The sequence below is a fragment of the Mus musculus genome, chromosome 4 (genome assembly GCF_000001635.26).
Source record: "Mus musculus strain C57BL/6J chromosome 4, GRCm38.p6 C57BL/6J".
Classification (NCBI taxonomy): Eukaryota; Metazoa; Chordata; class Mammalia; order Rodentia; family Muridae; genus Mus; species Mus musculus.
The window spans coordinates 96461208-96488682 of record NC_000070.6 but is presented as its reverse complement, the minus strand read 5'-3'; the positions used below and the strand labels follow the sequence as shown (position 1 = coordinate 96488682).

The 27475-nt window shown below is 38.5% G+C and overlaps 1 protein-coding gene across 2 annotated transcripts in view; it reads left to right on the top strand.

Moving 5' to 3' along the window:
• Cyp2j8 (cytochrome P450, family 2, subfamily j, polypeptide 8) overlaps window positions 1-27475 on the top strand; it is a 63448-nt gene that overhangs the window by 18715 nt on the left and 17258 nt on the right. For both annotated transcript variants that reach the window (NM_001370972.1, NM_001104927.2), the window contains 3 exons: window positions 9494-9670; window positions 13126-13267; window positions 18012-18199. In NM_001370972.1, the coding sequence (NP_001357901.1) occupies window positions 9494-9670; window positions 13126-13267; window positions 18012-18199 (507 nt within the window). The remainder of the gene's footprint in view (window positions 1-9493; window positions 9671-13125; window positions 13268-18011; window positions 18200-27475) is intronic.

Below are 27475 nucleotides of genomic sequence, written 5' to 3'. Positions count from 1 at the left end.
ACAGGTGAGGGTGTGGAATACAGAGGCCAGCAGTTTCTGGGACAGGCGAGAGCCACAGAGCTTCTGAGGTGGCAGCGCCATTTTCGGCTCCAGACAACCAGCCACCTTCCTGGCCAAAGCAACACAGCTTCTGGGAAAGATCCTGTTTTGGGCCTTCATCTTCAGCCAGGAGGAGGTCCAAACACCAGATAACTGTGCACCTTCCCTGAAAGAGGAGAGCTTGCCTGCAGAGACTGCTCTGACCATTGAAACTCAGAAGAGAGCTAGTCTCCCACGTCTGCTGATAGAGGATAACAAAATCACCAGAGGAACAATCTCTAAACAAAGACAACTATAACAACTAACTCCAGAGATTGCCAGATGGCGAAAGGTAAACGTAAGAGTCCTACTAACAGAAACCAGGACCACTCACCATCATCAGAACCCAGAACGCCCACTTCCCCCAGTCCAGGGCACCCTAACACACCTGAAAAGGTAGACCTGGATTTAAAAGCATATCTCATGATGATAGTAGAGGACATAAAGAAGGACTTTAATAACTCACTTAAAGAAATACAGGAGAACACTGCTAAAGAGTTACAAGTCCTTAAAGAAAAACAGGAAAAGACATCCAAACAGATGATGGAAATGTACAAAACCATACTAGACCTAAAAAGGGAAGTAAACACAATAAAGAAAACCCAAAGTGAGGCAATGCTGGAGATAGAAACCCTAGGAAAGGAATCCGGAACCATAGATGCGAGCATCAGCAACAGAATACAAGAGATGGAAGAGAGAATCTCAGGTGCAGAAGATTCCATAGAGAACATCGGAACAACAATCAAAGAAAATGCAAAATGCAAAAAGATCCTAACTCAAAACATCCAGGAAATCCAGGACACAATGAGAAGACCAGACCTATGGATAATAGGAGTGGATGAGAATGAAGATTTTCAATTCAAAGGACCAGCAAACATCTTCAACAAAATTATGGAAGAAAACTTCCCAAATCTAAAGAAAGAGATGCCCATGAACATACAAGAAGCCTACAGAACTCCAAATAGACTGGACCAGAAAAGAAATTCCTCCCAACACATAATAATCAGAACAACAAATGCACTAAATAAAGATAGAATACTAAAAGCAGTAAGGGAAAAAGGTCAAGTAACATATAAAGGCAAGCCTATCAGAATTACACCAAACTTTTCACCAGAGACTATGAAATCCAGAAGAGCCTGGACAGATGTTATACAGACACTAAGAGATCACAAATTCCAGGCCAGGCTACTATACCCAGCCAAACTCTCAATTACCATAGATGGAGAAACCAAAGTATTCCACGACAAAACTAAATTCACCCATTATCTCTCCACGAATCCAGCCCTTCAAAGGATAATAACGGAAAAAAACCAATACAAGGACAGAAACCACACCCTAGAAAAAACAAGAAGGTAATCCCTCAACAAAACTAAAAGAACACAGCCACAAGAACAGAATGCCAACTTTAACAACAAAAATAACAGGAAGCAACAATTACTTTTCCTTAATATCTCTTAATATCTATCAATGGACTCAACTCCTCAATAAAAAGACATAGACTAACAAACTGGCTACACAAACAAGACCCAACATTTTGCTGCTTATAGGAAACTCATCTCAGAGAAAAAGATAGACACTACCTCAGAATGAAAGGCTGCAAAACAATTTTCCAAGCAAATGGTATGAAGAAACAAGCTGGAGTAGCCATCCTAATATCTGATAAGATTGACTTCCAACCCAAAGTCATCAAAAAAGACAAGGAGGGGCACTTCATTCTCATCAAAGGTAAAATCCTCCAAGAGGAACTATCAATTCTGAATATCTATGCTCCAAATACAAGGGCAGCCACATTCATTAAAGAAACTTTAGTAAAGCTCAAAGCACACATTGCACCTCACACAATAATAGTGGGAGACTTCAACACACCACTTTCACCAATGGACAGATCATGGAAACAGAAACTAAAGAGGGACACAGTGAAACTAACAGAAGTGATGAAACAAATTGATTTAACAGATATCTACTATACATTTTATCCTAAAACAAAAGGATATACCTTCTTCTCAGCACCTCATGGTACCTTCTCCAAAATTGAACACATAATTGGTCACAAAACAAGCCTCAACATATACAAAAATATTGAAATTGTCCCATGCATCCTATCAGATCACCATGGACTAAGGCTGATCTTCAATAACAAAATAAATAATAGAAAGCCAACATTCACGTGGAAACTGAACAACACTCTTCTCAATGATACCTTGGTCAAAGAAGGAATAAAGAAAGAAATTAAGGACTTTTTGGAGTTTAATGAAAATGAAGCCACAACATACCCAAACTTATGGGACACAATGAAAGCATTCCTAAGAGGAAAACTCATAGCTCTGAGTGCCTCCAAAAAGTAACTAGAGAGAGCACACATTAGCAGCTTGACAACACATCTAAAAGCTCTAGAAGAAAAGGAAGCAAATTCACCCAAGAGGAGTAGAAGGCAGGAAATAAACAACCTCAGGGGTGAAATCAACCAAGTGGAAACAAGAAGAACTATTCAAAGAATCAACCAATCAAGGAGCTGGTTCTTTGAGAAAATCAACAAGATTGATAAACCCTTAGCCAGACTTACTAGAGGGCACAGGGAAAGCATCTTAATTAACAAAATCAGAAATGAAAAGGGAGACATAACAACAGATCCTGAAGAAATCCAAAACACCATTCGATCCTTCTGAGACAAAATTTGGAGCTGTGATGAAAGGATGGACCATCTAGTGTTTGCCATATGCAGGGATCTATCCCATAATCAGCTACCAAATGCTGACACCATTGCATACACTAGCAAGATTTTGCTGAAAGTACCCAGATATAGCTCTCTCTTGTGAGACTATGCCGGGGCCTAGCAAACACAGAAGTTGATGATCACAGTCAGCTATTGGATGGGTCACATGGCCCCCAATGGAGGAGCTAGAGAAAGTACCCAAGGAGCTAAAGGGAACTGCAACCCTATAGGTGGAACAATAATATGAACTAACCAGTACCCCGAAGCTCTTGTCTCTAGCTGCATATGTAACAAAAGATGGCCTAGTTGGCCATCACTGCAAAGAGAGGCCCATTGGACTTGCAAACTTTATATGCCCCAGTACAGGGGAACGCCAGGGCCAAAAAGGGAGAGTCGGTGGGTAGGGGGTTGGGGTGGTGGGTATGGGGGACCTTTGGGATAGCATTGAAAATGTAAATGAGGAAAATACCTAATTAAAAAAAAGAAAAAAATAAATATTGGCCTGCTTAACATTATCAATAATATCAAAATATATTTGTTGTAAACTTAATGAAATCTGAAGTTAGCAGAAGTAACATATATCTGACATATACTATCTGTATACTACATAATATTTTTGAATGTTTATTCACCATTTACTTTACTTAAATAAAGATTGCCATCTTGCCATACAAAAACTAAATCATGCGGTCTGCCATCTGTACCCCTGAGCTGAGGCTCATCCATAGCCTGCTGTGCAAGGGTCCTGACAGAAGCACCCTCTTCTCCCAGAAATGCTTTTACTCCCAGGCTCAGAGGTGAGAAAGCTACTTTCTCTCCAATAACTGCATGGAGCAAGGCCAGCCAGGAGCACACAGGGCACAAGATCAGTGGAGAAGCTAGGAAAGGATCCTTCCAGTCAGCATCTGCACACAGAGAATGGGCTGTTCCAGAGCCCTCTGTACACAAGCTCTGGCAGTAGAGAGAGCTGGTCTCTGAGGAGTGTTGACACAGGCTTACAGACCCACAGAAGGAACAAGCTCCAGCTAGAGACATCAAGAATATCTAACACCAGAGATAACAAGATGGCAAAAGGCAAATGCAAGAATGTTACCAACAGAAACCAAGACTACTTGGCAACATTAGAACTAAGTTTTCCCACCACAGAGAGTCCTAGATTCCCTAACTCACTGGAAAAGCAAGATGTGGATTTACAATCATATCTCATGATGCTGATACAGGACTTTAAGGACATAAATCACTCCCTTAAAGAAATATAGGAGAACACAAGGAAACATGTAGAAGCCCTTAAAGAGGAAACACAAAAATCCCTTAAAGGATTACAGGAAAACACAATTAAACAAGTGAATGAATTGAATAATACTACCCAGGATCTAAAAATGGAAGTAAACACAATAAAGAAATTACAAAGGGAGACAAATCTGGAGATAGTAAACTTAGGAAAGAGATCGGGAGACATAGATGCAAGCATCACCAAGAGAATACAAGAGATAGAAGAGAGAATTTCAGGCTCAGAAGATACCATAGAAAACATTGACACAACAATCAAAAAAAATGCAAAATGCAAAAAGATCCTAACTCAAAACATCCAGAAAATCCAGGCCATAATGAGAATTCCAAACCTAAGGATAATAGGTATAGAAGAGAGCAAAGATTGCCAACATAAAGAGTCAGTAAATATCTTTAACAAAATTATAGAAGAAAACTTCCCTCACCTAAAGAAAGAAACGGCCATGAACATATATGAAGCCTACAGAACACCAAATAGATTGGATTAGAAAATAAGTTCTTCCTGTCACATAATAGTCAAAACAACAAATGCATAAAACAAAGAAAGAATATTAAAAGCGGTAAAAGAAAAAGATCAAGTAACATATAAAGGCAGACTTAGTAGAATTACACCTGGCTTTTTGAAAGAAACTATGAAAGCCAGATGATCCTGGGCAGATGTCATACAGACCCTAAGAGAACACAAATGCCAGATCAGGTTACTATACCCAGCAAAATTCTCAATAAGCATAGATGGAGAACCCAAGATAAAAACAAATTTATATAATATCTTTCCACAAATCTAGCCCTTCAAAGGATATTAAATGGAAAGTGCTAACATAATGAGGGAAACTATAACCTAGAAAAAGCAAGAAAATAATTTTCTTTTAACAAAACAAAAAGAAGATAACAACAAAAAACATAATTTCACCTCTAATAACAAAAATAACATGACGCAATGACCATTTTTTCTTAATATCTCCTAATATTAATGGACTCAATTCCCCCAATAAAAAGACATAGACTAACAGAGTGGAAATATAGACAGGACTGAAGGTTTTGCTGCCTATAGGAAACCCAGATCAGTGACAAAGACAGACATTGCCTCAGACAAAAAGGGTGGAAAACAATTCTCCAAGCAAATGGTCCCTAGAAACAAGGTGCAGTAGCCATTCTAATATTGAAGAAAATCGATTTCAAACCTAAAATCATCAAAAAAGATAAGGAAGGATACTTCATATTCATCAAAGGAAAAACTACCAAGAAGAACTCTCTATTCTGAATATCTATGCTCTTGATGCAAGGGTACAGAGATTCATAAAAGAAACTACTAAAGCTCAAAGTACACATTTCACCGCACACAATAATAGTGGGAGACTTCAACACCCCACTCTCAGGAATGGGCAGATCATGGAAACAGAAACTAAACAGAGACGCAGTGAAACTAGCAGAAGTTATAAAACAAATGGATTTAACATATATCTATAGAACATTTTATCCTGAAACAAAAGAATATACTTTCTTCTCAGCACCTCATGATACCTTCTCCAAAATTGACCATATACTTGGTCACAAAACAGTCCTCAATATATACAAGAGGATTGAAATAATCCCATGCATCCTATCAGATCCCCACAGTCTAAGGCTGTTCTTCAATAACAACATAAACAATAGAAATCCCACATACACATGGAAGCTGAGCAACACTCTACTCAATGATAACTTGGTCAAAGAAGAAATAAAGTAATTAAAGACATTTTAGAGTTTAATGAAAATGAAGCCACAACATACCCATACTTATGGGACACAATGAAATCAGTCCTAAGAGGAAAACTCATAGCTCTGAGCGTATCCAATAAGTAACTGGAGAAAGCATACACATCTGAAAGCTCTAGAGCAAAAAGAACCAAACTCACTCAAGAGGAATAAATTGCAGGAAATAGTTAAACTCGGGATGAAAAATCAACCAAGTAGAAAAAAAAAAAAAACTATACAAAGAATCCAATCCAGGAGCTGGTTCTTTGAGAAAATCAACAAAATAGATAAACCCTTAGCCAAACTAACTAGAGGGCCCAAGGACAGTATCCTAATTAACAAAATCAGTAATGAAAAGGGAGACATAACAGCAAAACCTAAGGAAATCCAAAAATTCATCAGATCCAACTACAAAAACCTATACTCAACAAAACTTGAAAATCTGGAGGAAATGGGCAGGTTTTTAGACAGATACCTAGTACCAAAGTTAAATAGGGATCTGATAAAAGATCTAAACAATCTCATATCTCTAAATAAATAGAAATAGTTATTAACAGTCTCCCAACCAATGAAAGCCCAGGACCAGATGGGTTTAGTGCAGAGACTTTCAAAGAAGACCTAATACCAAACTATTCCACAAATTATACACAGAAGGTCCTCTACCAAATCTCTTCTGTGAAGCCATAATTACTCTGATGCCAAAACCACACAATGACACAACAAAGAAAGAGTACTTCAAACCAAATTCCCTTATGACTATTAATGCAAAATACTCAATAAAATTCTCACAACCCTAATACAATAACACATCAAAATGCTAATCTATCATGATCAAGTAGACTTCATCCCAGTGCTGCAGGGACGGTTTAATATACAGAATCCATCAATGTAATCCACTTTATAAACAAACTCAAAGGGGAAAAAAACCATGATCATCTCATTAGATGCTGAGAAAGCATTTGATAAAATCAAATACCCCTTCATTTTAAATGTCTTGGAAAGGTCAGGAATTCAAGGCCCATACCTAAACATAGTAACAACAATATACAGAAAACCAGTAGCCAACATCAAATTAAATGGGGAAAAAGTTGAAGCTTTCCCATTAAAATCAGGGACTAGACAAGGCTGCCCACTCTCTCCCTATCTATTCAGTATAGTACTTGAAGTCCTAGCCAGAACAATTAGCCAACAAAAGGTCATCAAAGGGATTCAAATTGGAAAGGAAAAGGTCAAAATATCACTAATTGCAGATGATATGATAGTATCCTTAAGTGACCCCAAAAATTCCTCCAGAGATCTCTTAAACCTGGTAAACAACTTCAGTGAAGTAGCTGGATACAAAATTATCTCAAACAAATCAGTAGAATTCCTCTACAGAAAGGATAAACAGGCTGAGAAAGATATTACGGAAACAACACCCTTCGCAATAGTCAGAAATAATATAAAATACCTTGGTGTGACTCAAACTAAGCAAGTTAAAGATCTGTGTGATAAGAACTTCAAGACCCTGAAGAAAGAAATCAAGGAGCTCTCAGAAGATAAAAAGATCTCACATGCTTATGGATTGGCAGGATTAACATAGTAGAAGTGGTGATCTTGCTGAAAGCAATCTATATATTCAATAAAATCTCCATCAAAGTTCCAACTCAATTCCTCAAACAGTTAGAAAGAGCAATTTGCAAATTAATCTGGAATAACAAAAACCTAGGATACTGAAAACTATTCTCAACAAGAAAACATTCTGGTGGGATCACCATCCTTGACTTTAAAATGTACTACAGAGCAATTGTGATAAAAACTGTATGGTATTGGTACAATGACAGGCAGAGAAATGAATGGGATAGAATTGAAGACCCAGAAATGAACCCACATATCTATAATCACTTGATCAGTGACAAAGAAGCTAAAATCATCCAGTGGAAAAAAGAGCACTTTCAACAAATGGTGCTGGCTCAACTGGCCGTTATCATGTAGAAGAATGCAAATCAACCCATTCTTAATTTCTTGTACAAAGCTCAAGTCCAAGTGGATCAAGGACCTTAACATAAAACCAGATACACTAAAACTAATAGAAGACAAAGAGGGGAAGAGCCTTGAGCACATGGGCACAGGTAAAAATTTCCTGAGCAGAACACAAATAACTCATACTCTAAAATCAAGAATTGACAAATTGGACCTCATAAAATGCAAAGCTTCTGTAAGGCAAAGGATACTTTCAATAGTACAAAATGGCAAGCAACAGATTTACCAATCCTACATCAGATAGAGAGATAATATACATTATATACAAATAACTCAAGAAGTTATGTCCCAGAGAAACAAATAACCCTATTAAAAATTGGGGTGCAGAGCTAACCAAAGAATTCTCAACTGAGGAATACCGAATGGATGATAAGCAACTGAAAAAAATGTTCAACATCCTTAATCATCAGGGGAATTCAAATCAAAAAATCCCCAGAGATTCCACCTCATACTAGTAAGAATGGCTAAGATCAAAAACTCAGGTGACAGCAGATGCTGGTGAGGATGTAAATAAAGAGCAACACTCCTCCACTGCTGGTAGGATTGCAAGCAGGTACAATAACCCTGGAAACCAGTTTGGAAGTTCTTCTTGGTGGGAATCATGGCTCCAGCTGAATATGTAGCAGAGGATGTCCTTGTCGGTCATCAATGGGAGGAATGGCCCTTGGTTATGTGAATGCTCTATACTCCAGTATAGGGGAATGACAGGGCCAGGAAGCAGGAGTGGGTGGATTGTGAGTAGGGGAAGTGGGAGGGGATAGGGAGTTTTCAGAGCGGAAACCAGGAAAGGGGATAACATTTGAAATGTTTGAAATGAAAGTAAAGAAAATATCTAAAAATAAAATAAAATAAAATAAAATAAAATAAAATAAAATAAAACTAAATCATGTTGGGGTGCAACCATACAGAGCTACATAAACAATTCATATCAGTTGTAATTTTCCTGAGGATAAATAAATCCAGAGAGAATGTTAGATAGGGGGTAAAAAGATGCCTATCTCTTTGACAAGGATCAAATAACCAAGTTCCCAGCACTTGACTTTTGAGCATTACTTTCATGAAGTGAAGGACAGTGACCAGACTTGTTTCAGAGATATTATATATTCACAGTGAATACCCAAATCCATAGAAGTGATAGAGAAATGCCCTCAATGTGATGACAGAGGCCATGATGGTTGCAGTGTGTAGAGGAACATGGATAACGATGAAATTTGGAGAGTTCTGTCTCTACAGGGCTTATAGGTATAAAGCACTGTCCGATTTGGGGTGTACTAGGTGGCTTTGGAGGATTTTACGTCAATATGTGAGGCCAAATGATCACACTGGTAAACGTGTTTTATGAAAACTACTTGCAAAATAATTTGAGAAATCATTAATGTTTGAATCAAAATAAACAGTTTAATTGTATGCTAGCATTCAAATAGGAGCGGTGTTGGAGTACACCAAAAATCTAGGAGCTCTGCACATTAAAAGTGGCCTGTTTTTTCCCATATTTGTATGGCACAGTTTTAGCACCTGAAGGGATGAGAGGGAAACCAGCAATCAAGATGGTAACAATGTTACCCCAAAGGTAACAGAGGGAAGAAAACAATTGTTTAGAAATATGCAAAAGTTACTTCATGGTCTCCCCTCTATTTTCTTATTTTTCTTCTTAAGCTCTACAATGTCTTTCCATCTATATTTAAATATCTTCCTGGACCACATCAAAAACTTTTCAGCAACTGGGAAAAACTGAAATTGTTTTTTTCCCATGTGATGGACAGTCACCGGAAAGATTGGAATCCTTCTGCACCAAGAGACTTCATTGATGCTTTCCTTACAGAAATGGCAAAGGTGAGGAAGATGCTGCCTAGGTTTTTGTAGAAAAAAAAATCTACTGTAGTTTAGAAGTTTCCAATTGACTTTTTAACATGGAGACATTTATTTAAGAGCATAACACTTCACTGTTTCTCTACAAGATGAATACCTGTGCATATTGGTGAGCATCTTTTGAGTTGCCGGGGAATCCACCATCAAGATACTCCAAGCTCTCAGAGGACACTAATATCCTCTGCTTTGGCTCCTTCCTTCGTCTTTATCACCAAGCTTTCTTAATTCTTTTCTCATCAACAATTTCCATCTTTAAATCTCCTCTACTATATTTTTATCTTTAAGCCCCCTGTAATATGGATAATTCAGGCTAATATTTCATCTTTCAAGTTAATCACAACTACAAGGTCAATTTTAGCCTACCAGGCACATGCACAGGATAGAAAATAAAGATCTGGGATTCTTTGTAGAGTGCTAGTAAACACACTGTGGAAATATAAATTAGGAATAGTATTTTAGAAATGCATAAAGTAGTATCCAGCAATATAATTAGAAGGAAATCATACATTACTGTTGGGAATAGGTTCTAAAAATGGCAAATAATGGATCCTTATGACCCTCTTTGCACGTTGCCCCATAGGTGAAGAAAATATACACAAAGTCAAAGTAGTAATTATATTTCAAAGCTCTAGTTTTTGATAAGTTAGTCTAACATAGTTCACCCACCCATTTCAGTCCACAGTGATTTAACTGAATGCTAGTGTTCAACTCCAATGTCTGAGTGGGGCCTCTGGCTTCCTCTGTTCCTATATCATGACTCCCCAACCACATAAAGGTTAGAAAGCAGTCCTTTGCAGGTATGTATTATCTATGCCTCACTGTGACACCACTAAGCAAAATCAATTTGAGAGATTAGTTCATAATTTTGGGGGAAGTATGGGGCTTGATTGACACAGAGTGGGAATGGTACAGCAGTTTAACTCATTGTAGCAAAGGGGTGTGGTTGAGCCTACACATAATTATGTACCATAAAGGAGAAAAAAAGACAGAGTCCATGACCTTGTTATAATTTGAGTACCTCCCATGGTGAGAACCCTTAATTGACCCTACTTCCTAAATCTCTTGAACACCCAAATTAGACCCAACAAGTAGGATCCATGTATTCTAAATATGATCCTATAGAGGATGTCTCCAATTCAGATCATAAATATTTGTGTTGCTGTAAACTTCTAGCTAATCCACATTACTGCATCTGTCATTGAATCTTTGACTCATTCAAGTCCAGGTTCCTCCTCTGACCAAGTGTACAGTGAAATTCCTATGCAACCAATCATTTCTTTCATCTTTCTGGTATAATTCATTAGAAGCAATAGTTTATCCTTAGAATAGAAGGCACATTTCATGCCATATGGAGTCTGTGTGTGTGTGCGTTCGTGTGTGTGTGTGTGTGTGTGTGTGTGTGTGTGTGTGTGTGTGTGTGATACAGTCTATCATTCACCTATTCCAACAATAGAAATTCAGTGGTTATTCAGTCCATGAGGCTTTATATCTCAGCTGGTCTTCAGTATGTGAGAAAGTTTTTGAAGAAGTGGACACTAAGGCCAGCGAAAAAATTGACTTGCCAGTGAGAGTAAAGGCAAGGAGATGAAGAGCAAAATCTTCATTCCTTAATGTCCTCAAGAGATGATGCCACAAGAAGGTACAGATCAGATTTAGGATAAACATTTATGCCACAAAAGTACTCAGTTTAAGTGGTTTAATTAAGATACTTTCTCACAAGTTCACCCAGCAAGTTGGATTTCAGCTAGGTCAAGATGTAATCTGTGGGAACTAAAAAGAGGCCTAAGGGAAGAGAGGGAGGAAAGACCCACGTCTCACCAGAATTCCACCTATGCTCTGGACAGGTGACATGGAAGGGCTGACACATGCTTTCCACTCAGCCCAGGGTGGGCATCCAAGCCTCTAACCCACTCTTTGGGGGGTGGACAAGGGACAGTACAAACTGGGGGCCCCAGGGCTACTTTCCTAAAGCCACCAGGGTTATGGGAGAGAGACGAGGGAAGAGAAGTTTCCATACCAGCTAGAGTGAGCATAGTGGATCTTGACTGAAGCACAGGAAGGCCTTCCATCAGGAGGTTAGAAATGGCTCATTAGGAGAAAGCCTATCTCATCCTCCAAGCACAGTGGACCTTGATGAGCAGAGACTGTCTATGGTATTAGAGCTTTATTGTAGAAAGTCAGGGAGAAAGAGAGAAGGTAGGAAGAGAGAGAAAGAAAGAGAGATGCTAAAGAATAAGAGGAAGAGAGAGGAGAGAAGAGAAGACTAAGAGAGGGGAGAGAGGAGAAGAGAAGACAGAGAGGAGAAAAGTGAGAGGTAAGAGAACAAGGAATGAGGGAAGTGATAGAGGAGAGAAGACAAAAGGAGAGGAAAGAGGAGAGAGTGAGAGTGAGGAGTAAGAGAGCGAAGTGGGGGCCTAGTAGCCCCTTTTATGGTCTTTACTGTTGCTAGGTAAGTGGGGAGGAGTTTAACCTGAAGCTTGGGACATTGCCTATGTGACTTCTAGCCATGCTTCTCTTGTGGGGGCTGTAGGGGGGGGGCAGTAACTTAGTCAGAAGCCAGAGTTCCAGAAGACATGAGTGAACACCTATTGTGTCATGTAGGTGAATTATCACCATTCTGGGGTTCAGACCTCAGCTTGACTGGAGACCAACCTGTCTGTGCATAGCCCAATGCCCCACAGCAATCCAGTTGTCAACCAAGTATAATGATCACAAATGGTCTTTTCACCTTATAGCATTGAAGCAGAGTAATATATATTGAGCACTCAAGGTCATGTCGTGACTTAAGGATTTAACTGCTACATAAAACCAGATGCTCCTTTGTATTAAATTATTTACCATCTTACTAAAAGTTTTTCAAAACTTTAGTCATAAGAAAACGCGTGCCTTTATTTTTATCCTTTCAGGACCATTTGATCAATTCTCATTTGAAGCAGAACAGCAATACCCATTGCAATCAAAGCAAATATATTTAATAGATCCTTCAAACTTTATATTCCAATTTCAAGACTTCGTTCTTGAGATAATCCCAAATCCTCTAACTATCCATGTTATGGATGCATAGCTTGTGTTGTTGGACTCCTAAGAGTAGGAGTGTGGCTTTCTCTGACTCTGATCTTGGGACATTTTTCCTCATACTGACTAGCCTCTATCCAGGACAGATATGAGGGCTTGTGCTTAGCCTTACTGTAACTCCGTTTGTCAAATTCAGTTTATAGCCCTGGGAGTGAGCTTTTTTCTGAAGAGAAACTGAGGATAAGTGGGTCTGGGGATGGCAGTGATGAAGTTAGAGACTGATAAAATTGGAGGGAGGGGAAACCAGTGAAAATGTAATGTATAAGAGAAGAATAAATTAATTAACCAATCAAGTAATTAATTCATAATGAGGAAATCCTGGAAAAAATGCAATGTCTTTACAGTACTCAGACAAGACAACTACAAGTTTTAATGAAGAAAATCTCATCTGCACCACTCTGGACCTCTTCTTTGCTGGAACAGAGACAACATCCACAGCACTGCGTTGGGCTCTGCTCTACATAACTGTTAATCCAGAAGTGCAAGGTGAGCATGTTCTGGGTGAGCCTAGAAAAGGCATAATAGTGTATCTGAACATTTTTACTTACATGTGGCCAGAAGATAGAACAGTGGAGCAGAAAACATGGAAGAGCTGTGAGACAGTTGCTTTGGAGAGCAGGCATGGCCTTCACATGCCATATCAGGATTATGATGAGTCATAGGTGCACACTTTATAGTCTAGAATTGAAGGAGCTGCAATTCTGGGGTTAAATAGATAAGTCAGATGTTCTTGTGGTAGGGTTCACAAAGAGTGACAGTGTCACATTAAAATCTACTCAGTCTGTACTTCCTTTTCAGCACTGACATCCTATTGTGCACTGACATCAGTGTGATACTTACCATCTTATAGATGTTATCTCTGCTGTTGAGATTCAACCACACGCATTCTGCATGGTGCCTCTACATTACATTTTTCTCCATTGGTTTTGTCCTTACTCTTACCTCTAAGTACGTGTTGAGCATTCTCTCTATTTAAGAAGTACTATTGCCATTTTGAGCTTTCAGAAGAATCTTCTCAGATACTACTTCCAAATATATTTTAAATTCTCTTAAGAGTTCACTGCCTCACATAAAGCTGATATTCTTTCCATCAAAAGACACACCAATGTGCCCCATTATAGGATTGAGCTTTCTGTTTGTGTCTCCACAGGGATTTCACAGCTTCAGAAATAATGGCTCATCCCATATTTTTAATTCAATGGTTTATCAAAGAAATATTCAGGTGCTATTTTTCATGTCATAAAATATTTTTTCATGATGTGGTAAATGCTTATGTATGAAGGTTAAAGTCACTATGGCACTTTCAAGTCACCTATTTTGCCGTAAGATGTAGTGAACACAACACAGTGATTTACAAGAGTAGTAAAGATCAAATGGTTATTTCTTGAGCTCCATTGACTTTTTGAGACAGGGTCTTTCAATGTCCTGAAAATCACCAAGTAGATAGGACTGTCTGGCCAGTGAAGCATAGCAAACTGACACTCTCTTCCTCCCTGGAAGTCTGGAATTAGAAGTCTGTGCCACCACACCTGGATTTTTTTAAGTGAATTTTTTTGGGATAAAACACAGATCCACATGTTTACACATCTATCACTTTATTTAATGAGCATTTTGCATGCCCTACATGTTTTCCTTATTGATCAAAAAGTATATACTATTATATATATATGTTACCTACATTTCTATTTCTGTGATGTAATATTATAACCACAATTAATTTATATATTGTAGAGCTTATTTTGAATAATAGAATCAAGAACTATGCAGCAAGCATTGAAAATTAGAATTGTAAACTGAGACATCACATTTCAACTGCACACAAAAAGCACAGAGTAAACTGGAAGTAGAACAAGTCTGGAAAACCTTAAACCCATCTCCACTGACATATTTTCTCCAGCAAAACTCTGCACCCTGAAGATCCTATGGATTCACAAATAGCATCATCACCTATTAGGGCTGTTTAAATACTACAGCCTGTACTTTACACTTCTAAATTAATGCTCTTCATTTTGGCCATTGATCTCTATAGACACATGGTATGTTGTGATGCAAAATTCATTTAGTCTAACTTTAAAAGTTCACATTGTCTTTGACAGTCTCTATAGTATTCAAAAGTTCAAATTCTCTTCAAACATTGAAAGTAGGCAATCTCTTCACTATATACCACTGCAAGGAAAAATATGCAGATTTATATACTCAAAACACACATTGGAAATGAATACACATTCCAATTCCAAAAGGAAATAATGGACGTACAGTAATGAAATACCGGGGATAAAAGCAAGTATGGAACCCAAGAGGTCAAATATAAATCTTGTAATTCCATGGATGATGCCTGTAAACTAATATAACAGGACTTAGAAGGTTCCTCCAATTTAGCATGGCTGCTTGCTACATAAAGTCTCTTAAGGACTAGTTACAATCTCTGTGTTGTGCAACTTTTTTAATGTATCTCATAGATCTGAAATCTCCAAAATCTTGAGGATTCGGGGATTCTACTACAACCCAGGATTCACGTTCAAAACTTCTTCAAGTGACCTTTCACAGGATTTTCATGTGGACTCTCCTATTATATGCCACCTTACCTTAGTAGCTATTTTAAACTCCAGAGAAAGAATCATAAATACTGTCACTCTTGCCTCTCCCATACTCTAAAATAAGAGGATGACACTGCCAAGTTCAGCTACCACATAGAGATGGTTCTTGGCCTTTAAATCACATTTGTAGAATGTTTTTTTCCAGAAGCTTAAGAATTGGTCTATAATCCCAACTGTGTATAAAATTGGGTTGATATGTGAGAAGGTAGCCAGAGTAAGAAACTAATAAGTCACCTCTAAACTACACATAGAAAACAGAGACAAAACTGGACATGGGGCAAGACTTTTAACATTCAAGTCTGACAACATTGGAACACTTCTTCCAGCAAGGCTACACTATCAAAAGTTTCTATAATCTACAAAGAGTGTATGGACTTAGATCAAGTGTTCAAATATCTGAGACTATGGGAAACATTTTTTTTAAATTGTACAATATGCATGTTGGGTTACAATTTAAAATGCATGCTTGCCTGAATATTTACATTTTACAAACCTTGAAACCTACTGAGAATAAGGTTGAATTCCATAGCATAGGCTCTAGAACATCACATTTATATGACATTTATGGTACTCATTTTCGCTTTGCAACATGTATACTAATCAAGAGATTGGACCATGATAGATGAAGGACTTAATACATGAGTTAGAAACCAATTCATTGTTGGTGTTCAGTCTATTTGGTATACTCTAATGCTAAATTCTAGGCCTATTAATGACTTAATGACTTCACACCTTTTACAAGCTTTTTTTTTTGCAACCAATTTATAGAGGTATTAGAGGGCAGTGGATTTGGAATGATGTGGTTGGAGGTGGAGAGATAATGAAAAGGAGAAAAAGGTCATGAGTGGAGATGGACTATAAATGAATAGTCAGGAGAAACAACCAGTATCTGAACTAAACTGTTACTAGCAGTTAGAAGAGTAGATTAGGGATTACCCCCAGTAATTGTCAAGCCAAGTAAAATAACCATAGTTTGAGTCTTATTTATTTCTAAGCTGGTCAAGGATAAGTTTAATTTGGTTGTATTACAATTAATTCATGAGGAAAGAACTTTTGATAACAATTCTAGCTTAGATGATCTTACTGGACATGGTGCCAAATTAAGTAGCCAATTGCAAAACTGCACAAACTGTTCTTTCCTACTGAAGTATATTATCTTCAGTACAAAATTCCCTAGGCATAAGGAAATTGAATGCATACAGGGACATAAGTGTATTTCATAGATATTAAATTTCAGCTTCAATTGAAATTCTTTGGCAATTGCATCCTAAAATTGCTATGATGATTTGAAATTGGAGGACATTATTTACCATAATTCTTAAGATTCTAAGACAAGAGTAGTACAGGTTTGAGGCTATATAGGTACAAAGGAAGGCTGTACTTCAAAAACAAAGAAAAAAAACCAAAAACATATATTATGATAAATTTTGTTATATGCACGTCACCACTTAAATAGTTTTAGACCATGGTGCACTGAGATCCATCCATTGTTATCACAGAAGAAAAGGCTATACTAATCCATACAACAGGCATATAATTCCCAATTCCAAATATTTTCAGAAGTAAATAGTCACTTATTGAGGCTCACCATTCTCTATGGTGGATCCCATGAGAATTGCCTTTTAATCCACAGGAAAGGAACAGGGGAAGAAAGCAGTGAACTAAATATCTGACCTTGACACAGTATAAAACATCATGTCTATTTGCCTGTTAGTTATTCATATGTTCAAAGTGACTCCAAAAGGAATCTTAGAAAGTAAGATTTTAGCTGGGCCACAATGGAATCCCCATTATGATAGAAAATGGGGAAACTACAGGGGGGATTAAAGCAATTTCAGTATTGTTATTTTTATATCAGTTCACCTACTTATGAAAACATTCTTAAAATAGTACTATTTATTCTTAGTAGTCACATGAAGAAACTGAACCTTTGAGATTGGAATTAGATCCCACAGCAACAACATTCACTAACTGTAATGTACTCTGATACATCTTGATAAGAAATCATAGTCTAACAGATACTGAGTAGTTTGAAACATTGTGTACTACCTATGAATTCATGTCCTGAAGTTTAGTTACCACTGAAGTGATTAGCCTTTTGAAATGCATTAGTGGCTTTGAAAGAAATACTAGAGAGATCTGTGAGGTTTTTTTTTTTTTAAGCTGCTAAGTATACTGGCTGTAAGACTGTACGACTGAACTCCTGAGTTCAATCCCCAGACACCTGATAGTACAAAACCAGAACTGACTCCTGCAAGTTATCCTATGAACTTTGCTTTTCATTTTGGAACAAGTGTGAGTGCACACAAATAGAAAAATAGAATATATTTTAAATATTTCCTTAAAAATAAAATGGGATCCAAAGAAATTCCCTCCTTCTTTGGATGTTAGGATACAGAATAGCTTGACCATATAGAGTCAAAAAATTAATGGTGGTTATGTTGTAAGCAGAAGGAAAATTCGAGTTGAGAATATTTCAAAACAGTTCTTTGAGAAAATGTAGTACATGTTGGTTTTTTTGTAATTAGAACATTGTGTGAAATCTGAAAATCCTAGTATCTTGGAGACAACTTTTCTGTCTTCAGAAGAAAACTATAAACTTTGAAGCTAACAGAGCCCCTGTTTTCTTGCAGAAAAAGTACACTCTGAGATTGACAGAGTGATTGGCCAAGGGAGACACCCAACCATAGATGACCGAGACTCCATGCCCTACACCAATGCTGTCATCCATGAGGTACTGAGGATGGGTAACATCATCCCTTTGAATGTTCCCAGGGAAGTAGAAGCTGATATCACACTGGCCGGATTCCACCTGCCTAAGGTAACCATGCATTCTTAGCTTCCAACTTCCAGTACATTCATGGGTATCTAAGTAACCCACACATAAATATAACGTCTATTTCTGCCTCAAGAAATAATTTTAAGTGGTAGAGTGATATTATTAATAACAAAATATAAGTATTCCTCCAATGAGCCTAAAAGATATTTACCATGTCTAGCATGACTTCCTGAGGGGCCATGTGCCAGAGATCTTACCCCTATAGGCATAACCAGACCATTGATACCCTCATATGTCAATAGTTGCTGTTGCACTGAATCTGAGCTGCTGTCTCTTCTATTTTATGTTCCACCACACTTTAAAAAGCATCTTTTTTCCCATTACTCAGAGCTAATCTCTCCAGAATAAACAAAACAGATGTAGTTTTCAGAAATGAAGAGTGGAGGTAGTCCTGAGACTGTCGAGGACAATGAATATATCTTCCACTTAATTCCTCAAGAGCTGTGTGAATGGACCTAGATAACATATCCACCAAGGCCTTGAAAGTCTATATGATCCTTTGTATAAATTTCTCACTGTGAATTTGGCTAGGAACTTGTAATAATATGAGGAAACACATGTAGCCTCACGCCCAATGACTGCTGCATTAATTAACCAGTGTAAGCTTGGGAATATCAAGCATAGAGGGTAAAAATGGTCTCAAGAAGAAAATGCATGAATAGGAAAAGAAGAAGAAACTTAGAAAAACAAGCACACGATAGATGGGTTTATCTTAACAGAGAAAGACTTGTATTAGATTTAGAAACAAACAGTATTCAAAAGAAAGTATATGTGAACCTGGACTTGCTAGCATAAGGAAACAAATATTAGAGAATGAGGAAATCATGTCCAAGCATATAAAAAGTTAGTACTAGGCCCAGCCAGAGACCCATGAGCATTCCAGTTCTCAAGTGTGCCGGGGGCAGAGTCTTGGCTCTGAACCTGAACACACACAGTCCACCACCCAGTTGCAACTCTACTCCCCAGGTATTCTGACACATTCAGGATCACAGGTAAGGCCTCAAACCCTGCTACAATACCTGGTGTATCAGAACACCTGTAACCCCAGAACACAGATTCCTCGCCCAGCCAGAGCCAGGAGCAGAGTCTATGATCTAGATTTGAACCCACACAGCCAATACCCTAGTTGCAACTCAACTCCCCAGGGTATTCTGACACATATAGATCACTGGGTGGCAGGATCACAGGATCCCAGTAAGGACAGGCTCCAGTAAGAGACAGGGCGGTGAGATAGCACTAGAGAAAACCAGATGTCAAGAGGCAATCATAAGAGCACAAGTAACAGAAACCAATTTTACTTGGTCACATCAGGACCCAGTTCTTCCACCACAGCAAGTCCTGGACACCCCAACACACCAATAAAGCAAGAGTCAGATCTAATCTCTCATTTCATGAAGCTAATAGAGGACATTGGTGCACTCCTTTAATCCCAGCACTTGGGAGGCAGAGGAAGGCGGATTTCTGAGTTCAAGGCCAGCCTGGTCTACAAAATGAGTTCCAGGACAGTCAGGGTTGTACAGAGAAACCCTGTCTCGAAAAACAAAACAAAAAAACCAAAACAAACAAACAAGAAAAGAAAAGAAAAGAAATACAGGAGAACATAAGTAAATAAAGAGAATTCCTTAAATAGGAAACACATAAATCCCTTAAAGAAATACAGGAAAACACAATCAGGTGAAGGAATTAAACAAAAGTGTCCAGGATATAAAAATAGAAATAGAATCATGAAAGAAAACAAAAAGTAAGACAGCCCTGGAGATGGAAAACCTTGGAAAAAGTACAGGAGTCACAGCTGCAGGCATCATCAACAGAATACTAGAGATGGAAGAGAATCTCAGCAGCAACAAGATATCATAAAAGACATTGATACACTAGTCAAGGAAAAAAACCAGAAAGCTTCAAAATAAAAACATTAAAGAAATTTAAAACAGAATGAAAACCCTGAACCAGAAGATAATAGGTATAGGAGAAGGTAAATATTCCCAAGTTAAAAGGCCAGCAAACATCTTCAACAAAGTTATGGAAGAAAACTTCCCTAACCTAAACAAAGAGATGCCCATAAACTTTTAAGAAGTTTACAGAACACCAAACAGATGGGACCAGAAAAAGAATTCCTCCCATAACATAATATTTAAAACATTAAATGCACAGAAAAAAGAAAGAATATTAAAAGCTGCATGGGAAAATGGTCAAATAATAAATAAAGGCAGACATATCAGAATTATACCAGACTTTTCAACAGAGACTCAAAAAACCAGAAGATCCTGGGCAGAAGTCATACAAATCCTAAGAAAATAAAAATGGCAGCTCATGATACTATGCCCAACAAAACTCTCAGTTACCATAGATGGAGAAACCAGGATATTACAAGACAAAACAAAATTTAAACAGTATATTTCCACTAATACAGTCCTACAGAGAATAATAGAAGGAAAAGCCCAACACAAGTAGGGAAATCACACCCAAGAAAAATCAAGAAATTAGCCTCACAACAAACTCCAAAGAAGAGAAACACAAAAATATAATTCAACCTCTAACAACAAAAAGAAAAGGAAGCAACAATTATTGGTCCCCAATATCTCTCAATATCAATGAGCTCAATTCAACAATAAAAGAGGTAGATAGGCTAATAGATTGGATATATAAACAGGATCAAGCATCTTTGTTGCATACAGGAAACACACCTCACTGTCAAAGACAGATATTATCTCAAGGGAAAACGCTTGGAAAAAAGTTTCCAATCAAATGTTCCCTAAAAGCAAGCTGAAGTAACCATTGCAATATCAAAAAACAAACAAACAAACAAAACCAACCAACCAAACAAACAAACAACAGCAAAAAACCAAAATAGAATATCAATTGGAAGTTACCAAAATAGATGGGGAAAGACACTACATACTCATGCAGAATAGTCTACCAAGATGAATTCTGAACAACTATGCCCCAAATGTAAGGCACCTATATCTGTAAATAAACATTACTGAAGCTCAAAGCACACATTAAACCTCACGCAATAATTGTAGGAGATTTGAACACCTCACTCTCACCAATGTATAGATCATGGAACAGAAACTAAACAGACACATAGTGAAATAAAGGGAAGTTATGAACCCAATTGATTTAACAGATATCTAGAGGTTATTTCACCATAAAACAAAAGAATATACATTTTTCTCAGCACCACATGGTAACTTCTCAAAAAACAACCATATACTCAGAAACATAATAAACTTCAACAGATAGAAGAACATTGAATTGTGTGAATTTGGTTTTATCATGAAATACTTTGGTTTCTCCACCTGTGGTAAATGCACGTTTTGCTGGGTATAGTAGCTTGAGCTGGCATTTGTGTTCTCTTAGGGTCTGCATAACATCTGTCCAGGATCTTCTGGCTTTCATAGTCTCTGTTGAGATGTCTGGTGTAATTCTAATAGGCCTGCCTTTATATGGTACTTGACCTTTTTCCCTTACTGCTTTTAATATTCTATCTTTATTTTGTGCATTTGTTGTTCTGATTATTATGTGTTGGGAGGAATTTATTTTCTGGTCCAGTTTACTTGGAGTTCTGTAGGCTTCTTGTATGTTCATGGGCATGTCTTTCTTTAGGTTTGGGATGTTTTCTTCTTTTATTTTGTTGAAGATGTTTGCTGGCCCTTTAAGTTGAAAAATCTTCATTCTCAACTACCCCTATTACCCGTAGGTTTGGTCTACTCATTGTGTCCTGGATTTCCTGGATGTTTTGAGTTAGGATTTTTTTATGCATTTTGCATTTTCTTTGATTGTTGTGCCAATGTTCTGTATGGAATCTTCTGCACCTGAGATTCTCTCTTCCATTTCTTGTATTCTGTTGCTGATGCTCACTTCTAAGGTTGCATATTTCTTTCCTAGGGTTTCTATCTCAAGTGCTGTCTCACTTTGGGTTTTCTTTATTGTTTCTACTTCCCTTTTTAGGTCTTGGATGGTTTTGTTCAGTTCCATCACCTGTTGGGATGTATTTTCCTGTAGTTCTTTAAGGACTTCTACATCTTTAGCAGTGTTCTCCTATATTTCTTTAAGTGAGTTATTAAAGTTCTTCTTGATATCCTCTACCAGCATCATGAGATATGATTTTAAATCTGAGGTTTGCTTTTTGGGTGTGTCGGGGCATCCACGACTGGCTGAGATGGGAGAGCTGGGTTCTGAAGATGGTGAGTAGTCTTTGTTTCTGTTAGTAAGATTCTAACATTTGCCTTTCGCCATCTGGTAATTTCTGGAGTTAGTTGTTATAGTTGTCTCTGCTTAGAGCTTGTTCCTCCTGTGATTCTGTTAGCCTCTATCAGCAGACCTTGGAGACAAGATCTCTCCTGAGTTTCAGTGGCCAGAGTATTCTGTGCAGGCAAGCTCTCCTCTTGCAGGGAAGGTGCACAGATATCTGGTATTTGGAACTGCCTCTTGGCTGAAGATGAAGGCCCAAAACAGGGCCTGTCCCAGAAGCTGTATTGCTTCTGCCTATCCCAGAAGCTGTGTCGCTTCTGCAGTCAGCACTCTCACCTGTGCAGACTAGTCTCTGAGTGATCCGGGACCCAGGATGGCTCACCCAGGTGCTCCGGCAGAGCCCTCCTGGGCAGACACCTCTCCTGGGCGTATACCCAGAAGAAGTTCCAACTGGTAATAAGCACACATGCTCCACTATTTTCATAGCAGCCTTACTTATAATAGCCAGAAGCTGGAAAGAACCCAGATGTCCCCCAACAGAAGAATGGATACAGAAAATGTGGTACATTTACACAATGGAGTACTACTCAGCTATTAAAAACAATGGATTTATGAAGTTCTTGGACAAATGGATGTATCTGGGGGATATCATCTTTAGTGAGGTAACCCACTCACAAAAGAAGCCTTTAGATATGCACACACTGATAAGTGGATTTTAGCCTAGAAACATAGAACACCCAAAATACAATTTGCAAAACACAAGAAAATCAAGAAGAGGGAAGACCAATGGGTGGATACTTCATTCCAAGACACTATTGCATATGCCAGCAAGATTTTGCTGAAGGGACCCTTGTTATAGCTGTCTCGTATGAGGCTATGCCAGTGCCTGGCAAATACAGAAGTGGATGCTCACAGTCATCTGTAAGATGGAACACAGGGCCGCCAATGCAGAAGCTAGAGAAAGCACTCAAGGAGCTGAACGGGTCTGCAACCCTATATGTGGAACAACAATATGAACTAACCAGTACCCCCTAGAGCTCATATCTCTAGCTGCATATGTAGCAGAAGATGGCCTAGTCAGCCATCACTGGGAAGAGAAGCCCCTTGGTCTTGCAAACTTTATATGCCCCAGTACAGGGGAATGCCAGGGCCAAGAACCGGGAGTGAGTGGGTAGGGGAGCAGGGTGGAGGGAGGGTATAGGGAAGTTTCGGGATAGCATTTGAAATGTATATAAAGAAAATATCTAATAAAAATTAGGAAAAAAAGAACATTAAATTAATCTCATGTATGCTATTGAAACAGTAAGGACTAAGGCTAGTTCTCAATGTCACCAAAAACAACAGAAGCCCACATATACATGGAAGCTGAACAACTCTCTATTCAATGATAACTTTGTCAGGAAAGTAATAAAGAAAGAAATTAAAGACTTTTTAGTTTAATGAAAATTAAGGAAGAACATATCCAAACGGGACACAATGAAAGCACTGTGAAATGGGAAACTTATAGCTCTGAGTGCCTCCGTAAAGAAATTGGACAGAACATATACTAGCAGCTTAACAGCTCATTTGAAAGCTCTAGAAAAGTGTAGCAAACACACACAACAGGAGAAGAAGGCAAGAAATAATCAAACACGGGACTGAAATCAATCTACTAGAAACAAGGAGAACAATATCAAAACTAGGAGCAGGTTCTACGAGAAAAATCAACGAGATAAATAAACACTTAGATAGACTAAACAGTAGTCACAGAGACAGTATCAAAATTACCAAAAACGGGAATGAATGGGGAGACATAACGAGAGAAAGTGAGGAAATTGAAAAAATAATAAGATTCTACTACAAAACTCTATACTCAATAAAACTGGGAAACCTCAATGAAATAGATGGTTTTCCTGACAGATACCATCTGCTAAAGTTAAACTTGGATAGGGTAAAGAATCTAAACAGTCTCATAACACCAAAAGAAATAGAAGCAGTCATTAGAAGTCTCCCAAACCAATAAATAAATAAATAAATAAATAATAAAAAATATTAAAAAATCCCAGGGTCAGATGATTTTTAACACAGAATTCTATAAGATCTTAAAAGAAGATCTAGAGCAGCATCAGGTAGCTAGGGCGCCCAGTCGTCTGACTACCTCCAGCTACCCACAACACCCGCCAAGCGATCTTAAGCCTTCTGGTGAGTGGAACACAGCATCTGCTCCAATCCAATCACGCGGGACTTGAGACTGCATTAGTCAGGGAAGCAAAAACCCGGTCTGAGTAGGGGCACAAGCCCCTTTCGGTCTGATCAGCACCGGGTAGCTAGGGCTCAGAGTAGGCTGACTACCGCCAGCTACCCACAACACCAGCCACACGATCTTAAGAATTCTGGTGAGTGGAACAAAGCATCTGCTCCAATCCAATGGCGGGGGACCTGAGACTGCATTAGTTAGGAAAGCAGAAAACCCGGTCTGAGTAGGGGCACAAGCCCCTTCCGGTCCGAGGAGCACCAGGATAGCTAGGGCGCAGAGTCAGCTGACTACCTCCAGATACCCACAACACCAGCCACACGATCTTAAGAATTCTGAGGATTGGGATATGCCCGGCGCGGGAGCGCTTTGCCTGAGCATCAGCAGCAGACATCTCGGTTCTGGGACCCCGCCGAGTGTATCCTGCACAGACAGCTGGCCATTTTCCAAGCCAGAGGATAGGGATCAGCCCCTTGTGGGAGAATTTTGCCTGAGCATCAGCAGCAGACATCTTGGTTCCGGGATCCTGCCGAGTGTATCTTGTACAGGCAGGTGACCATTTTCCCGGCCAGAGGATACGGACCTGCCTGGCGCAGGAGCGCTTTGCCTGAGCATTGGCAGCAGACATCTTAGTTCCGGAACCCTGCCGAGTGTACCCTGCACAGACATCTTGGTTCCAGGATCCCGCCGAGTGTATCCTGCACAGATCCAGAGAATACCAGATGGCAAAAGGCAAACATAAGAATCCTACTAACAGAAATCAAGACCACTCACCATCATCAGAACGCAGAACTCCCACGCCACCTAGTCCTGGGCACCCCAACACAACCAAAAAGTTAGACCCAGATTTAAAAGCATATCTCATGATGATGGTAGAGGACATCAAGAAGAACTTTAATAACTCACTTAAAGAAATACAGGAGAACACTGCTAAAGAGTTACAAGTCCTTAAAGAAAAGTAGAAAAACACAACCAAACAGGTAGAAGTCCTTATAGAAAAACAGGAAAACACATCCAAACAGGTAATGGAAATGAACAAAACCATACTAGACCTAAAAAGGAAAGTAGACACAATACATAAAACCCAAAGTGAGGCAACGCTGGAGATAGAAACCCTAGGAAAGAAATCTGGAACCATAGACGCAAGCATCAGCAACAGAATACAAAAGATGGAAGAGAGAATCTCAGGTGCAGAAGATTCCATAGAGAACATCGGAACAACAATCAAAGATAATACAAAACGCAAAAAGATCCTAACTCAAAACATCCAGGAAATGCAGGACACAATGAGAAGACCAAACCTACTGATAATAGGACTTGATGAGAATGAAGATTCTATACCCGGCCAAACTCTCAATTACCATAGATGGAGAAACCAATGTATTCCACGATAAAACCAAATTCACACATTATCTTTCCACTAATCCAGGCCTTCAAAGGATAATAACAGAAAAGAAGCAATACAAGGACAGAAATCACACCCTAGAACAAGCAAGAAAGTAATCCCTCAACAAACCAAAAGAAGACAGCCACAAAAACAGAATGCCAACTCTAACAACAAAAATAAAAGGAAGCAACAATTACTTTTCCTTAATATCTCTTAATATCAATGGACTCAATTCCCCAATAAAAAGACATAGACTAACAGACTGGCTACTCAAACAGGACCCAACATTCTGCTGCTTACAGGAAACCCATCTCAGGGAAAAAGACAGACACTACCTCAGAGTGAAAGGCTGGAAAACAATTTTCTAAGCAAATGCTCTGAAGAAACAAGCTGGAGTCACCATTCTAATATCGGATAAAATCGACTTCCAACCCAAAGTTATCAAAAAAGACAAGGAAGGACACTTCATACTCATCAAAGGTAAAATCCTCCAAGAGGAACTCTCAATTCTGAATATCTACACTCCAAATGCAAGGGCAGACACATTCATTAAAGACACTTTAGTAAAGCTCAAAGTACACATTGCACCTCACACAATAATAGTGGCGAACTTCAACACACCACTTTCATCAATGGACAGATCGTGGAAACAGAAACTAAACAGGGACACAGTGAAACTAACAGAAGTTATGAAACAAATGGATCTGACAGATATCTACAGAACATTTTATCCTAAAACAAAAGGATATACCTTCTTCTCAGCACCTCACGGGACCTTCTCCAAAATTGACCGACCATATAATTGGTCATAAAACAGGCCTCAACAGATACAAAAATATTGAAATTGTCCCATGTATCCTATCAGACCACCATGGCCTAAAGCTGATCTTCAATAACAATATAAATAATGGAAAACCAACATTCACGTGGAAACTGAACAACACTCTTCTCAATGATACCTTGGTCAAGGAAGGAATAAAGAAAGAAATTAAAGACTTTTTAGAGTTTAATGAAAATGAAGCCACAATATACCCAAACCTATGGGACACAATGAAAGCATTTCTAAGAGGGAAACTCATAGCTCTGAGTGACTCCAAGAAGAAACGGGAGAGAGCACATACTAGCAGCTTGACAACACATCTAAAAGCTCTAGAAAAAAAGGAAGCAAATTCACCCAAGAGGATTAGATGGCAGGAAATAATCAAACTCAGGGGTGAAATCAACCAAGTAGAAACCAGAAGAACTATTCAAAGAATTAACCAAACGAGGAGTTGGTTCTTTGAGAAAATCAACAAGATAGATAACCCTTAGCTAGACTCACTAGAGTGAACAGGGACAACATCCAAATTAACAAAATCAGAAATGAAAAGGGAGACATAACAACAGATCCTGAAGAAATCCAAAACACTATCAGATCCTTCTACAAAAGGCTATACTCAACAAA